The sequence below is a fragment of the Otolemur garnettii genome, unplaced genomic scaffold (assembly GCF_000181295.1).
Source record: "Otolemur garnettii isolate 467f Iridium unplaced genomic scaffold, OtoGar3 scaffold00006, whole genome shotgun sequence".
Classification (NCBI taxonomy): Eukaryota; Metazoa; Chordata; class Mammalia; order Primates; family Galagidae; genus Otolemur; species Otolemur garnettii.
The window spans coordinates 12,598,072-12,615,792 of NW_003852401.1; the positions used below are offsets into that span (position 1 = coordinate 12,598,072).

Consider the following 17,721-nt stretch of genomic DNA (forward strand, 5'->3'; position numbering starts at 1 on the left):
AATAAAAAAAACAAAACTGCACACCTTTATGAGGGGAACGGCAAATGACTAATATAAATAAGCAAATGTATCATGTTCAATGGTTATAAAGCATGAATTAAAAACAAGGAAGGAGAGGGGTAGAGGATGCTGAAGGGTGATAATGACACAGTTTTAATGTGGCAGTCAGGTGTGACCACACGGCAAGTGTGACATTTGATGGAAAACTTGATGGTGGCCGGGCTGGGCTCGGGAGGGATATCTGGGGAAGCAGGTTCATGTCAGAGATGACAGCTGCAGATGGGCCGCTTCTGTGAGGGGCAGGGAGGGAGGCCGATCTTGATTCACTTGAGGAAAAGCTAAGGTTTAAATGTGGCTAGGGCAGAGTCGGCAAAGGGAAGGCCATCAGGAGATGTGAGGAGGGACGTGGGGGAGAAGCAGGTCACGCGGTACCCCTTGGTTATCCACAGGGCTTCTGGTCTTACTCTAAGATGGGGCACCATTGGAAGTTTTGAGCAGAGAAGTGACTTGATACAAGTCACATTTAACAGGAATCTCTGCGCTCTGCTGAGAGGTGCTTCCAGGGAGGTGAGGGTGGAAGCAGGGAGATAAAATAGGGTGCTCCTGCCGTCACCCTGCAGAGCTAGTGAGCTCTCAGGGGTACTTGGATGCTGGACATGTTTGGAAGGACGAGTTTATTAATTGTTCATTTCTGTGTAACAAATGATTGCAAACTCTGTGGCTTAAAACAACTCAAATTTACTATCTCATAGTTTCTGTATGTCTGGGGTCTGACTGATCATGGCTCAGCTGGGTCCTCTGCTTTAGGTTGTCACTCGGTGACAATCTAGATATTGACTAGGCTTCATTCTTATTCAGAGGCTTGACTTAGGAAGAATCCACTCACAAGCTCATTCACAGTGTTAGCAGAATTCATTTCCTTGTGCGGTAGAACTCAGGGAGACTCGCTTCTCAGGTTCCCCGGGAGGACTTCTAGCTGCTGTCAGCTGAGACAGCCTTTTACAGAATGAGGGGTAAGCATGGGAATGGCACCGAACACCTCTGTTTTATTCTGCTGGCTGGAAGTGTTACAGCTTTTGCTAGAGCCCAAAGGAAGTCTGGAATTACTGGAGGTCTGTCCACACACAAAAAAGATGTTTTTCAGTTTGTTTGAACATAGAATGTGAGATACACTAGAGTTGCCATTCAGATAGGGAAGATGGGGAGGGAAGGCTAAGAACTCAATTTTGGCTACATAAAGTATGAGATGTCTGTTATACCCCCACACAGAAATGTCAAGTAGAGAGTGCATATATGACTCTAGAGTTAAGAGCCAAGCAGTGCCTGTGGCTCAGTGAGTAGGGCACCGGCCCCATATACCAAGAGTGGGGGGGTTGAACCTGGCCCCGGCCAAACTGCAACAAAAAAAAAAAATAGCTGGGCATTGTGGCAGATCCCAGCTCCTTGGGAGGCTGAGGCAGAAGAATTGCCTAAGCCTAAGAGTTGGAGGTTGCTGTGAGCTGTGACACCATAGCACTCTACCCAGGGCGACAAAGTGAGACTGTCTCAAAAAAAAGATGAAGGAAAGTTCAGGCTGAGGATATAACTTTGAATCTCATTAGCACACAAGACATTTTTAAAACCAAAGAATGAGATCACTAGGAAGTGAGGATAGAGAAAAAAATGGTTGCTAGGACTGGGCCCTAGTATTAAAAGGTCGGGGTGGGGGGTGTCTGGGAAGAACCAGCAAAGGAAACTAAGTGGGATGGAGAGAGGTTAAAAAGGAGAGTGTGGTGTCCACACTCCACATATATCTCCCAGTTATGGGAGACACTTACCTATCCCGTTAACCTCTCCTGTTCCTGAAGGAGCTGCCTTTTTGAATGATCTTAGATGCCAAAAGAGAACAGGAAAAAGATTTTATTTTGTTATGAAAGTTCAACAACCAGATTTGCATTCTTGACCCAATAAGCCAGCCTAATTTAGCAGAAGTGTGGGCAGCATAGTGGGAGTGTAGGAACTGTTTTATGTGAGAAGTGACATCATAAAAAAATAGGCTAATCTGTAAAGTACACCCCCTCAGGTGTCAGGAGACGCCTGTTAGCCAGCCACTGCCTCAAAGGTGAAAGGTTTCATACAGCAGCAAGGGGCTGAGTCTTCCTGCGATGTATTAGATATGAAGAATAGAGGCCTTCTTCTGACAAACATGTATTTCGGGATCCACTGGCTATGTATAGAAATATATTAAAATTACTAGCTCGGAAATCCTTTTCTGAGGTAGAACAAACCATGATTTGTTTATCGAATCATACCCTGAGTTTAAGGATATATTTCAATATATTTTACTTTTATTTTATTTTATTTTTATTTTTTGTAGAGACAGAGTCTCACTTTATGGCCCTGGGTAGAGTGCCGTAGTGTCACACTGCTCACAGCAACCTCCAACTCCTGGGCTTAGGTGATTCTCTTGCCTCAGCCTCCCTACTTTTATTTTATTTTTGAGACAGAGTCTCACTATGTCACCCTTGGTGGAGTGCTTTACAGCAACCTCAAACTCTTGGGCTTAAGTGATTCTCTTGCCTCAGCCTCCCAAGGAACACTTGAGTGGAAACTGGAGAAAAGGTGCCCGCCACAATGCTTGGCTATCTTTGTTGCTGTTGCTGTAGTTGTCATTGTTGTTTAGCAGGCCTGGGCTGGGTTCAAACCCTCCATCCCCAGTGTATGTGGTCGGCACCCTAACCACTGAGCTATGGGTGCTGAGCCAATACATTTTACTTTATTTATTTATTTATTTTTTTAACATAGACTTTGTGTCATTTACTTAGTTATTGTGTTACAACATTTATACTCTAGTTCTAGAAAACTTCACTTATACCCTTGTTAGACAGACCATATAGGTGATCTTTCCAGTCACCCTCCCACCACCCATCTGCCCTTCTCTCCTCTCCTCCCCCACCCCATCCCCATACTCTTGGGCTAGAATTAGGTTGTAGCTTTCATTTGAGAACTATAAATTAGTTTCATAATAGGGCTGTGTGTACATTGGGCTGTGTACATTGGGTACATTGGATACTTTTTCTTCCATTCTTGTGATTACATTTTACTTTAGATAAAATATTTTTTGTTCTTAAGGAACACAGAGAAATAATCATGAAATTCCAAGTGGTTAAAATAGAAACAAAGACTTCCTTTGTGCATACTTAGTACATAATCATGTAATTAGCTTTGTAGATAACGTAAGTACCCATGTCATTAGTTGTGTAGATGGAAGCCACGTCAATTGCTTCATAGAAACATAGACTTGAATGTTCACTTTTAAAAAGATGTATTTTCTCTAGCTTCTACTCAAGTGTTTCTTAGATATCTTCACTGCCCAGCAAAGTCGGAATTGCACCCAGGGAGGCAAATTGTTAAGTTTCTTTCTTGTTGGGATAGTATTGACTTAGAATTAATCACATTTTCGGTGTGCAAATAATCCTATCAGCTCTCTGGCACAATTAGAATACAGTCCTCAGTGACAAATAAGAAAACACAAGCATAGAGTTCAACAACTGTCTCTGAACTCACAGGACCAAAAGGTGCTCTTTGGGGCAACAGCCTGGCTGTCCCAGGCTGGACCACACAGGGTAGGTCAGGGCCGGAAACAGGAGCTGGAAGCGGGGGATGAAATGGCCGCATTGTCTTTCTGGTGGGCCTGGAGGTCAGGTTAGTTTATTTGTTTTTAATTTAGCTGAAATCATAGGCTGGTTGAAAGACCCTTTGTCGGCAGTGATCTTCTGAATAGCCACACAAGCCTTTTGGTCTCTCTCTCACTTTCCTCCAACCTCTTCTCCCATTCGCAGGATTAGAAAAGTGCTTAGGAGGCACGTCAATCTGTCCGGCATTGTCGGGAGTGATCAGCGAGTTTTATTAAAAGCCCCAGGATTGCCTGAAAGGCCTCCTTGTCTGCGTTTGACATGAAAGGGGTGTGTTGAGATCTTGGAGCACGTTGTCGGGACCCTCACCCTGCCCCTTGGACTATGAGCTGACACCCCAGGAGGGAGCACAGAAGCCTGCCTTTGTTGAAGGGATTTCACCAGTGGACGAAAACCCGAGTTGGTCCCTGTCAGCATGAGCTGTCTGACTTGGGGGGGCTCACATGCCCTGCTTCTGCTGCTCCTCGTGGGCTGGGCCAGCCCCACCTTCATCAGCGTCAACCGTGGGGTGAGGGTGATGAAGGGCCGCTCTGCCTTCCTGTCGGAAGAGGACCTGAAGTTTGCCGTTCCCAGAGAGAAAGATGCCTGCAAAGTGGAAGTGGTGCCGAATGAGCCCGTAACCCAGAGGGTTGGGAAACTCACTCCGCAGGTGGGTCTCACGGAGAGCTGGGGTGTGAGTGTGTGACAGCATGCAGGGGGGACACACAGACAGAGAGAGAACGAAGATATGAAAGGTGAGAATTGCTAAGACGTTCATATCTGAAACGCTGGAGTTGAAACGAACGGGCATTGGAGTGCGTTGTTTTTCTAGATGAGGTAAAACTTAGTTTTTGAATGATTTACATCTGTTTCCAGATGACTAAGCAGGCAGTGACAGGATTTCGTCCTCGTGGTGCTAACCCCTGTGCAGGAAGTCAGGTTCAGTGACTGTGGACCAGACACACGTGCTTTTTCTTACTGCTCTGTGTCAACACATCTTTCCAATCTCTCCTCTTTTACTGAATCAAAATCTTGTACATGTGGCCAGATGCTTGACCTCATGGAGTAGCTAAGCATCCAGGAAAAAGCAGAATGCAAGAGAGCTGCCTAGCTGTCGTTTTTAAGTCTATTGCCATTCAGAGAGAGGAAAAGAGGGAGGAAAGGAGAAGCAGGGAGAGAAAGAGGAAGAAAACATGAAACGGGGCGCCTTTCAAGGGCTGAAATGAGAAATCACTTGTGTGGTGTGATAGGACCGGCCAGTCTTTATGGGATTATTCCTGCCCCAAATCATATCACCCCTTGCCAGTCAGGCTGCCTTTGGAGAAGAGATCAAGGTTTCAAGACGTTTTTAGGACACACTTTGACCTCAGAATAGCAATAATAAAACCTGAAAACATTTCATCTATTGAGTAATCTATGAAATTGCTCATGTTAATGAATTCTCCTGAGTAAGGGGAAAAAAGTGAAGATGCTTCACTTAAAATATACACTGTTTTAAAAAAATATGTGTGTAAACTTTTTTTCTTAAATCAAAACCTTGGAGATGAAGGATATTCTATGGTCAATCCTTTTGTAGAGTGAAGTTACCAATTCACTGCGTTTAAGGTATCTGTACTTTCATACATTATTTTTTGCTTTCAGTAGGAGCTAGTTACTACACTGATAGAAAGTTGATTCTGGTTTATTACTTGTTCCTGTTGTGGTTTAGCTTCGCCCCCAGTGCAAACCATCCTAAAAATATTCAGCCCTGGATGCTGCTGCTTCTGGAAATGTGGAAACTGTTTCCTTTTCATTTGGCTAAAGAAACACGTTCCATGACGTTGTTCAAAAGTGGTACTTAGACATTAGAGAGATGGAATAAGGAGACGTAGATAGAGGCTAGCGCAAACTGATATCTCCAGACGTTCCGTTAACTACACTTCAAGTTATAGACCAATTCTGAAACATATCAGAATTCTATGGTCGGGGGTCTCACATTGAGGGGGCTCCTGAGCAATCAAACGTCTCTCTCCAGTTTCCTATGAGTTTCTTTTGCCAGTCAAAGAGCTTCAGATGGCATCTAAAAATGTTAGAGTATAATAATGGGTTGTTAGGTAGTTGCGATGTTTCATTTTCTCAGGACATTATTTGTACTTTGAATGTGTTTTGATCGGCACTTATCAGTCAATGGGAAAAGGAGAAATGTGGCATTGCTCATGCTGGAGCCCTATGCAGTAAGACTGGGTAGGTGATGCCATGAGTCCACCAGCAGGTGAGGGAGACCCAAGCACAGGGAACTGAAGTCAAAGCCAAGTGCAAACCCTTAGAGTATTGAGGAGCCAAAAGACAGAAGCCCTGCCCTAGAGGACTGGGGTCCTTGAGGAAGTAGGGGAAGAGACTCAGGGCTTGACTGGTATATGTGGGCACCTTTTAAAGATGAATGAGTTGATAATTTGGTAGCCCTTCCAATCAATATTCTGTGAAGTAATTATTCAACAATTATTCAAACGTGAGGCTGAGTGGGGGGAGAAGAGATGCAGAATTCTTCCCGGTAGCCTGTGGGGCCAAGGTGCCTGGCTGTCTTCCAGTTGGGACCCCAAGCACACATACTCCACTGAGCAAAACAAAAGCCCTGCCAATCACCAGATTCTCCTTAAAATGTTAGAGTATAACAATGACCTAAACAGAAATGATTAGGAGGCAATTTGGGGAGGATCTAGTTTGCCTAAGACCACCTCTGGGGACTACCGTCTGTCCACTCCAAGTAGCCTATGACTCCTTAACATTATTCTCTCTCTGAGTATAATGAAATCATCTCCATTATTTATTTTTAGTGTTGCTTTAATGGCCCTGATTGTTTAGCCTGCTTAGAGGCACTGGGGAGCAAAAAGGGATCTAAGTGACTAGAACTAGGTAAAAAACATAGTTGGTCACAAGGATGAGCTGTGGAATTCATGTCCTCTCCAACTCAGGCTCTCTGCTTTTGAGAGTGAGTTTGGTTATTGGAAAGACAGCATGGAGCATAATAACAACGTGGACAGTGGATTCAGACTGCTGAGGAAGAGCCATCACCCCCTGCCCCCCTACACTGCTGCTCATTAAAAAGTAAATAGAACCCAGTCCTGAGTGTCCGGTGTATGTATTTCCAGAGGCAAAGATGACATCTTAAATTGATTTATATCATCTAAAGTAAATATGTGGTTTATATCTTCTATATTTTTCTCTGTTGTAAAGGAGTCCATTAAAATGTGGGGTTTCAAAAAAAAAAGTGAAGTTTCATCACCTTTTTGCCAAATATCAGAATGTTGTGGTATAGGGAAATCTACAAAGTAGGAAAACTTTCTCAAACTGCTAGGTGATTGTTTTCTTTTTAAAAAAATTCTGATAATTTCAACAAAAACAAGGTAAGGTGATTTATAAAAAAAAAGGAAATTGTGCTTGGTTTTTTTTTTTTTTTTTTTTGAGACAGAGCCTCAAGCTGTCCCCCTGGGCAGAGTGCCGTGGCATTACAGCTCACAGCAACCTCCAACTCCTGGGCTCAAGTGAGTCTCCTGCCTCTGCCTCCCAAGTAGCTGGGACCACAGGCGCCCGCCACAACGCCCGGCTATTTTTTGGTTGCAGCCGTCATTGTTGTTTGGCGGGTCCGGGCTGGGGATTCGAACCCGCCACCTTAGGTGTACGTGGCTGGCGCCTTAGCCGGTTGAGCTATAGGCGCCGAGCCTTGTGCTTGGTTTTTAACCCAGGCTGTTGCAGCCCTCCCCAAGGGATTTATGTTTTACAGTGTTTTATAAGTTCAGCACAGCCAAGTTCACGTGTGTGCACATACTCACAGTGCCTACACATGGTTCTTTAATGGAGCTTAATGGTAAGCTGAAAGCCAAGCTTATGTGAACCCATTTCTAGCAGCAGGACTGTGTTAACAGTACCCTGCTGTGTAATGAACAGTTTCATGTGATTTGCAAAGAAAATGTTTGTTTAACATCTGTTCAATTAATGTTTTCATTTCATTACTAAAGTTTGTCTTAGGACCAACAAGTTCATTTTCCTATTGGATATTTGGAAAAGGATTTCAATTGTTCACAATAGTACCTTCTGTTTAGACAACCCTCTTGATAGAGTCAATTAGAGGAGCTCCATGGCAGTACGCGTTCCTCACGTTCTAGGATGAGACTCCCCGAGACACAGCACTTCGGGCACCTGGGTGAGAAATATCCCGGGTGGAAAAGCAACACAGCTTAGTGCTGAGATTGCTTTTTTGACTAGGAAATACTGTGGTAAGAAAGTATCTCTGGTTTGAAGCAGTTTACTGTCATTAAAGTGAGTAATGAGTTAGGAATGTGTGACAATTTAATTATAAATTGTAATTGAAAAGCAGTTGAAGTGGAAAAAAACAAAGCTAGACAGTAATTAGAAAAGGATTTAGCTCTCCTTTGTTTTAGTTAGTAAATTTATGGACAATTATGGTTGTCCCCTTTTATAAAAGGAAAACATATTATGAAACATAAAACAGATGTTTCTTTTAACAAAGCAGATTGTCTCTTTATTACCCTGACTGTTTGTCAATGATAGGGGGAAGGTCTTTGCTTTATCTCCTTCCTAGCTGTCAATTAAAAACAGGAACCAATGATATCTGTGGGAAAAGAAAAGCATTTGTATTGGTGATAAAGTGGATTATGTTGTCTGAAAATGTTTGTGCTGTGACCAGGTACAGAACGCACTACGGAGCCTGAGTGAGTACCTTAAAGGTCTTTCTGAGAACTCTACCAAATCAGATCAGGCAGAATGAAGGTTGTGATATAGGTAGGAGAGAGGAATCTTCTTTTAAAAACCAGGGTTCCCAAAATATAATAGCAATTTCCTTAACAATTTTGAGTGAGGTAAGACAGTTAATTATAACTTTATTTGAGTAGGGCAATTGCCTTTAGATTTCTATTCATCTCATCGGCTATTTTTTCTATCATGCAACTAATGAAAGCAGTCCTTTGCAAGCATTTAAGAAATAACTGTGTATCATCTTTGATCAACCACAATAGTATCCACAGCCAGTGGCGTCATCTTTGACTATAAAAACACTATTTGGAAAAGAAAGAAAGAAAAGGAGAACAAAGGCGTATGGACCGAATATAGTGTCTGTGGGTTTGTCAGTGGGTTAATGTGTGCCTTTTCATGCAGACCCAGAAAAACCTCTCTAACTCAGTTGCTATGAACCCCTGAAAGAGGCAAATAAAATTTTGATAGATGCAGCTATGTTTTAAATGCACTATAATTATAAAAAGATAATTATTTATAGGGGTAATCATCCCTTAATGTATTTGCCACATCTGCTTTGGTTATCATTTAGATTTCATTATTTAGATATTCTCAAGATAAGACTTGGCTGTGTAAGCAGGATGGTGAGTGGTATGAGGGTAGGGTAGAGGTGATGGTGGTTAAAATGCACACACACACACACACACACACACATACACGTAAACACACACCCCTTGCTAACCATAATTTCTCCAGGTAGGCCTCTACAGTTGGAAAAATTAAATCTTGTACCAATGTTCTCATCGATATTTATCCATTTCTTCATGTGAACTAGGTCTTCGATTGCCATTTCCTTCCCAATGAAGTAAAGTATGTTCACAACGGTTGCCCAATTCTTGATGAAGACGCAGTGAAGCTTAGACTTTACAGGTGAGCATCATAGGAGCATGGCTTGCTCTCTACCAGGTAACCATTCTGTGTACTTCTGAGGGCATTTCTTTAGGTACATGTTGTCACAGGTGACTTAATAGATTTCAATTAAGAAAGTAATCAATCAAAACTGGAGACCCAAGCAGGTGAGGCAAGAATTGTAGCCAACTTTTTTATTTCCATTTGCATAATTTTCCTTGGGGCTTTTTTTTTGGGGGGGGGAATTATTAGCTCCATCCTGCTTCCCTTTAGGGTTCCTGTACAGGTGTCTCTGGGATTCCAACCTACCATTTAGGCCATCAATTCTCTTAATAATGAGAATTAAGGGGAAAACATACTCCAAAACTGAATGAAATTCTTCTTTTTGTTTACCAGCTGCTTGTTAAAAGTACAATATGTTCTATTTTGAAACATATGAAATAATTCAAAATGTTTTAAAGAGCAATTATAAAGTTAAGCATAGAATGATCATATGAGCCAACAATTCCACTCCTAGTATACCCAAGAGAGAGATGAAAACCTATGTTCACGGAAGAACTTGTACATGAAGGGAGCTTTATTCATAATAGCCAAAAAATTGAATCATGAACAAAATGTGGTACAGTCAAAAAGGAATAAAACACTGATACGTGTTGCAGTATGAATGAATCTTGAAAATACTACATTAAGTGGAAAAAGCCAGATCTAAAAGGTCACTATTATATAATTCCATTATATGAAATGTCTGGAATTAGCAAATCCATAGAGACAGAAAATAGGTGAGTGGTTGCCAGAGCCTGGAGGAGGGGCAGCTGGGGACTGACCACTAGTGGGTGCGGATAATGAAAATGTTCTGGAATTAGACACGATGGTGGCAAAACCTTCCAAATATACAAAAAAACACTGACTTAAGCACTTCAAAAAGATAAATTTTAAGTGTATGAATTATATCCCAATAAAAGTTAATTTTAAATTTCAGCTTGTGATTATGGTATCACTGACTTCATAGAAGCAATTAAGAACTCCGTGTAGGCGAAGTGGGCCTTTGTGTTGTTCTTTACTGGATTTCTATTCCTCTTAAATTATGTTGGTGTGAATTTCCCTTTAGCACTAAAATAATGCAAAGACTTTTGTAGAAAAGGTGGGAACAGTGAAACATTCTATAAACGATTATGAACACCTACTACAGATTGGGCTCTATGCTGGGCATAAGAAAGGCGAGAGGAGGCTGCAGGGACTCTGAGGGTGCTCATAGGCTAATGAGAAAGATGGAGACAATGATGGCAAAGAAGAGCAAGTGTCAAGAGAGAGGCTTGAGCAAAATGCTGTCCTCAGAAAATGAAGTGCCAGCCAAGACTTCCTTAGGATGCTGTAAAATCAGCATATGGAGCCATCTGGTCTTTCAGAACCAAACTGACTTCCAAGAGCTTGCCTAGAGGGGCTGTAAAGTTGTGGATTTCCATCTCCTCTTGAGTTTCTAGGGGGCAGAAAGGTTGGAAGAACACACATGAAGGTTGGGCTTACAGGAACCACCATGGGCTTGGACTTGTGTACATTTAAGATCAAATAGTCAGAGGACTTGGAGGTGGAAGATCAGGGAGCATGTTTATTCTTCTCTTCTTCTCTTGCCCCCTTTTGCAAGTTACTTGACCTCTCTATGCCTCACTTTCCTCACATGTTCAATGGAATCCACAATGCTTATCCTAGGTTTTTATAAGGATGGAATGAGATACTGTCATAAGAGTTCAACATAGTGCCTGGGCCATGATAAAAGCACACCAATTAGAAGCTGCACTTGATAAGTAGTCTTCATTCATTAATTTTCTCTCCTCAAAAAGCATATTGATTGAGTTTTTGTGAACATCCCGAGGTTGGAGTTGCTAAGGGGATGGAGGGAATGGAAGTAACAAGTGCTGGATACCTTCACATGCCAGGCATTGAACGGGCTGTAAAGGAGCAGCCAGGTAGTGGTGTTTCTGAAAAGCAAGAAGATCTGGATGCTTCACTATTTACCCCTTTCCTCCTGAATTAAGATCCAATCTATGAATTACACAGGTTTGATACTCTTAAATTATGTATGTGCTAGAAGTGAGACTCTGAGGTCTCAGCAGTCGTTAAATACCAGCATGGAGGATGAGTTTGAGAGCAGGTGCTGAAAGAAAGATGTTTGGAGGGGGGAGTGGCAGGACAAGGTGGTGACACTAGAGTAAAGAGAGGGAGGGAGAAGGACAGAGTCTGGGAGTCGAGTATGAAACGGAAGTCCAGCTCGACCTGCGGCGTAAGTTTGGGGCGGGCCAATCTTTAAGCTTCGAGCTGAGCACACAGGTCTCAGAAGTAGCTGAGCACCAGTTCACACTGCCTTTGCTCTGTGTTCTCCACAGGTTTACTGAAACAGACACCTTCACGGAAACCTTTACCCTGCGGGTCTATCTCCTGGAGCCAGATTGTAACATCATCCGCATGAGTAACAATGCGCTGGAGGTGTCCGAATTCTATGGCCTGTCCCAGGCGATTGATAAGAACCTGCTCACGTTTGATTATGATAGGATGGCTAGCCTGGAATGCACAGTCAGGCTGGACCCCGTGAGAACTTGGCTGCCAGCCCACGGCCAGATGGTTCTGGTGGAGCCTCGGCTGGGAGAACCTCGTGGAGATCAGCCACATAGTTTTTTCCCTGAGTCCCGTATGATATTTCTTAATACTTATCTGTATGTTACTAAAACTGACAAAAATATCCATACGCAGTCATCTTCTACCATGACAAAGAGTTCTATTTAACTAATGTAAAATTTAGCTGGTTGAAAATTCTTGGTTAGTGGTTAAGAGCATGAGCACTGGAATTAGACCTGGTTTTGAAAACTTCCTCTGCTGTTTATTTCCTGTGCAATTTTAGTTATTAACCTGTCTAAGCTGCGGTAAAGCAGGAAAGGATAATAGCAGCTCTGTAGGGTTGTGTAAGGATGGGTATAAATTTGATGACATACACAAATTCCTTAACACGGTGTCCAGTGTACAGAAGATACTCATTAATTGCCACCTGCTATTAGTAATAGCGATGGCAGCAGTGGCAGGAGTAGTGGTGCATTTATGAAATACTACTGGATTATGAGCAGGTTAGAAGTAAAACTAGCAGCAATGGTTCAAATCAGACAGAGCTGATGGATAACGTTCCTTCTGCTAGTCATTTAAATCAACATACTTTGGGCATCTCCTGTTGGCATAATAGTATTCTGGGAACTAGGGGAAACCAGGAAATATGGGGCATAATCATCATCATAGCGGTAATGCTTTGAACTTGATAGACGTTTACAGTTAAAGACATGCATGTGTATAAATCATCTCATTCATCTTCACAACAATCTGGTTAGATGCAGAGTATTTTCTACATCAGGGAACTGAAACTCGAAAAATAAGTGGCTTATGAGTACCATACACCACACAAGAGTGAAAAGTACAGTTGGGCAAAGGCATGAAGACTGGTGGGAAGGCACCTGTGGTTTCCAGAGAAAGCGTGGGTTGGTTCAGATGGTCAAAGATGGTTTAAGGGAAGATTTAGTGAAAAGACTAACAGACCTAGGATATGAAAGGTTTGAGTGTGTGGTGAGAATAACGGGGAAGTTCAGTGAGTAGAACAGTCCTGTAGAGATTGCCTGATGGAGACGGGACGCTGATGCTGTGAGCTAGCCCGCGGAAGGCCTCTAGTGAATTCCTGGACTATTGTCTAGAGAAGTTCAAGCATTAGAAAACACATTTTCTAAATTTTTTTCTCTCACTGGGCATTTTTTTCTTGTGGGCAAAACCCTGATGAGACAACTGTCAACTGTTTTCCATTCAGGCTTTCAGAATTATGACTACCCACAGGGGACACATGAGTATTCTTGGGGCATTGCATGGGCGTAAGTATCCAGGGGAGGGGGTACTGGTTTTTTAATTTTGAGAATGTTCAAGTGACTATCTCAATACAATACTGTACATTTTAGAAGTGGGAACAGAACTGAAGTGTCCCAGTGGCAGCTGCTCCCCAGGATTGAAGAAAATAGGAAGTCTCAAAGTCAGCTGTGAGGAGTTCCTGCTGATGGGGCTTCGCTATCAACATACAGACCCCCCTTCACCCAACGTTGACTACATCTCCATCCAACTGGACCTCACAGACAGCAGGAGTAAAATCGTGTACAAGGTAGAGTTTGGACTTCTGTGTCAGTGTCCCCAGCTGATTCACAGCCACAGAGCCAACTCCATAGGGGGTGTTCTTGTGCTATTGGGGTGAAACTGCCAGTGACTCCCTGGAACTGTGGGCTTGTCTGTTCTTCCAGTAAGTGCTTAAAACAGTAGCTTCTGTACATAATATCAGTATATAATTTCCCTCCTCAAGTTCTCTCTAGCTGTACCATCGCTAAGGCAACTTGGGAGGACTGGCGCTAGTTATATGCTCACCTTCTTCTTCTCCACCTCCAGGACTCTTCAGCTTGTCCTTTGACCTCTTGTGTTGCCTTCCTTCTCTCTGATGCTCCCTTTCTCCTTCTTTAAGTCAGGCAGTTCATTCTGCAAGGCCACAGGAAACTAGGAGCAAGGAGACCTCAGTTCCGCTTTCGTGATGGTCACAGATTTTTCACTCTCATAGACTCCGGGATAGAGGACTCAGTGTCAAGGAGATAGGCTACCAAAGACCTCCTTCCATTCTAGTCATTCTCCCACCTTTGCTTCTCTTGATCTCTTTACACCAAAATCACAACAGAAAGTAGAATCAATTTAAATGAAATGTTTAACATGTTATTCTACCAATGCGTGTACTCCGTACTTTATTTGGGAAACAGGGGCAACTATGTACCTACTGAAACAGCTCAAATTTGGTGCTGATAGATGATTCAAGACAGCATTTGGAAAGGCCTCCATCTTTCATAATCAGGCTTCTTACTAGGGGGTCTCCTAAGGGGCCCAGTCAAACATCGAACAGTACTATCCTGAGGCATTGATAAGACAAGAAACAATAAGGAAACAATGAAACAGCATCATAGAATTTTAGATTGAGAACTATAGATATCTTCAAAGTAGACTGGTCAAATTGATCAGGCAAATCACTTGTGCATCTTTTAAAGATGAATTTCTGAGTCTAACATTAATAGTTGAAAGCATGAACAGTGGGCCCAGATTGCCTGGGTTAAAACATCTACTTAACTAGCTGTGTAACTTTAGACTTTATATTTCATTTTATTCATCTTCAGATGGGAATAATAGCACTTCTTAAGAGTAAGAGAGAAGATTAAATAAGACACTACTTACCAAGTGCTTGGCACAAAACCTGGCACACAATAAGCACTATGCATGTTTTGCTGGTTTAAAAGCCACCAGGAAAAAACTGATGATCCGCCAGGTTTAGAAAGCCAGGTCTGGGTTTAGTGCCAGCCTCTTATTTTATAGTGGTGGCCCAGAGGAATGCTGTCCCTTGTCAGTACATAAAATGGGGCTGTTTTATGGCTAGTTAGGACCTAAACTCTAGATCTACTGACTATGAGTATATGTTTTGTTTGTTTCAACACAGAATTCTTTTTGCTTTTAATGACTTCTTATGTCCATCAAAAAAATTAATGCTGTATTTCTTTCTGACTGAATTTTCTTAATTTTTCCTCACTATTATTGAGTTAGGGTTTTATTTGTTTATATTCCAAATAAACAAATAAACAGATTCCAAATCTGTTTTATTGGGAGTTTATTCCTTTAAATGACCTTCATGGTTTATTTAGCATTAACCTGGTCCATAGTTAATTTGACATGTCATAGAACAGATTCATGTATGAATATAAAAGTAATATGCTCACTGCAAAGAATATTAAGAAAAACACAGAAAGCAAAGTAAGGAGGAAATAAAACTATCACTATCTGTATATTCACCAGTTTTACACACACACATACATAGGAGGAGGCAGGCATACTGGAGTTAGTTTGTTTTATGGAATTGAATTTATATTATAAATATTTGTATCTTGTTATTTTATTATTTATGGAATTGAATTTATATTATACATATTCTTATCTTGTTATTTTCTTATTTTTATGATTGTGTAGTCTGTTCTCATCAAGAGACTAAATGTCAATTCACCCATAGTTTCTTCTAGATTTTAAAGGTATTATTATATTTGCCTTTTTATCCACTTGAAATAAATTTTATTACATGGTGAAATACAAGGAATAGTTTGTTCCAGATGGCCCAAATTTTTAAGACCATTTGTTGAACAATTAATTTGTTTCCATTTTATTTTATTTTATTTTATTTTATTTTATTTTATTTTATTTTTTGAGACAGAGTTCACCCTGGTTAGAGTGCCATGGCATCATAGCTCCCAGCAACCTCAAACTCTTAGGCTCAAGTGATCCTCTTAACTTAGCTTTTAATTTTTTTAAGTAGAGATGGGATCTCACTTTTGCTCAGGCTGGTCTCAAACTCATGAGCTTAAGCAATCTGCCTGCCTTGGCCTCCCAGAGTGCTAGGATTACAGGCATGAGCCACTGTATCAGGCCTGGTTTCTCATTGATTTTAAATGATACTGTACCCTACTTGTACCCTCACATTAACCTGAAATGAAAAAAAAGAAAGACATTAATGTACACTATTTCAAGTCTAGCTCTTTTGTTTCTACTTATTCTTGTGTTAGTGCCACAATCATAATAATCAATTACAATTATTCTAAACATAATAGATCTATAATACACTTTACTCACTGGCAGGGGTGTCTAGACTTTTTTCTTTTCTGGTGCACATTGGAAGAATCAGAGTTGTCTTGGGCCACACATTAAATACACAAATGCTAACAAAAGCTGATGAGCAAAAACTAAGAACCATACTTTTCATGATATTGGACATCACAGATAAGTCAAATAGTCCTCAGATAATCTGCATGAGACCTATGGGCCACAGGTTGGACCCCCTGCATGTCATACAGGCAAATTCTTCCTCATCACTCCTATTTAAAGCTTTCATAGTCATTATTGCTTAGTTTTAGTCCCAGATACATAATTCAATCATTTATGTGAGTTTCATAAAAAAGCCGCCTAAGGATACTTATTAGCATTGGATTAAAACTAGAAATCATTTGTGGAAGGATTGGAATAATAGAACATGAACCATATTGAGCTTCTCAAGCAGAAAGGAGGTATCTCACTTCATCTGGGCAAATGTTTCCTTCACATACACTGAGCACACTTTGTAAGTCTAATCCTAGGCAGTTTGTTTTTGTGAAACAATAGTGAATAGAATATCCCACCCCCCCCCCATTCTACCTTCTCAATGATTATTGATGATAAATAGGAAACATATTTTTTGGTATAATTTTCTCTTACCCCAGTGTTGTTCATTTTCCTGAACTTAATTATTTTAAGAAAGTTTCAATTCTTTAGGTTTTTAAAGATCATAATTATATCTTTCATTAAGGATAATGATTTTGTCCTCACCCCCATCATTATTCCTCTTATTTCTGCTCTATTTCCCACTGGTTGAGCCAGAATGATATTCAATACAATGTTGTTTTATATACATGGTAGACATAAAGTTCATGTGTAATTTAAAATAGCTTAACATAGTAAATTGCACATGAACTTTACGTCCACCTTCTATATTTCATCAATATACCAGGCCTACATTGTCCTTTCTAATACCTTTTGCCTTGAATTCATCTTTTAAAATTAATACGGTCCCTCTGCTTTTTCTCTTAAATGATAAATTTAGATCATCCTTTTACTTTTAATCTTTCTGTATAATTTTATTTTAAGTGCCTTTCTTGTAAGGTACACAAAATTGTTACTTTCATTGAATTTTAGAATATTTGCCTAAAATAAGAAAATATAAACTATGTTTGGGGTAAAATGGATACACACTTTTTTTTTTTTTTATCATTTTATGCTTTCTTGCTACTTAAAAAATTATCATTAGCATGCAAGATAAGTATTTTTTGCTTTGTCCTTATTTTATTTGAACACCTTTTATCCTACTTTATCTTTTCTTTAGATTTAATTCTAATTTCAAAGATATTCTTCATCCTGTATTTACAATATTGAAAGTCAAAAATAAAATGGAGTCTCCTGGCTCCCTCCTATGTGTGAGGAGGATTGATCCAATTGTTCATTTCTACTGGTAATTGCTTTGTTTATATAATTTGTGATTTCAATTCTGGCACACAATTGTTATACGTCATTATTTCCGTCGTCTAACTTTTATTTCAAGTAAGCTCTTTTGACACTTGTATCTGTTTTATTACCATGTTTAAAATACCATATTTATTTAGCCTTAACTCTAGACTTAATTGGTCTCTATGTTCACTAATCCTTTTAAATCACAATTTACCTTTTCTTTTTTTTTTTTTTTTTTTTTTGAGACGGAGCCTCAAGCTGTCCCCCTGGGTAGAGTGCCATGGCATCACGCTCACAGCAACCTCCAACT

At 40.7% G+C, this 17,721-nt stretch overlaps 1 protein-coding gene across 1 annotated transcript in view; it reads left to right on the forward strand.

Annotated features, from left to right (window-relative positions):
- The first annotated feature begins 3,821 nt into the window (after nt 1-3,821).
- Nucleotides 3,822-17,721, forward strand: part of FREM1 (FRAS1 related extracellular matrix 1) — a 124,628-nt gene continuing 110,728 nt past the window's right edge. Inside the window, exons 1-4 of the mRNA XM_003782873.2 lie at nt 3,822-4,323; nt 9,217-9,311; nt 11,672-11,973; nt 13,271-13,467. Of these exons, the coding sequence (XP_003782921.1) occupies nt 4,090-4,323; nt 9,217-9,311; nt 11,672-11,973; nt 13,271-13,467 (828 nt within the window). The 5' untranslated portion in view covers nt 3,822-4,089. The remainder of the gene's footprint in view (nt 4,324-9,216; nt 9,312-11,671; nt 11,974-13,270; nt 13,468-17,721) is intronic.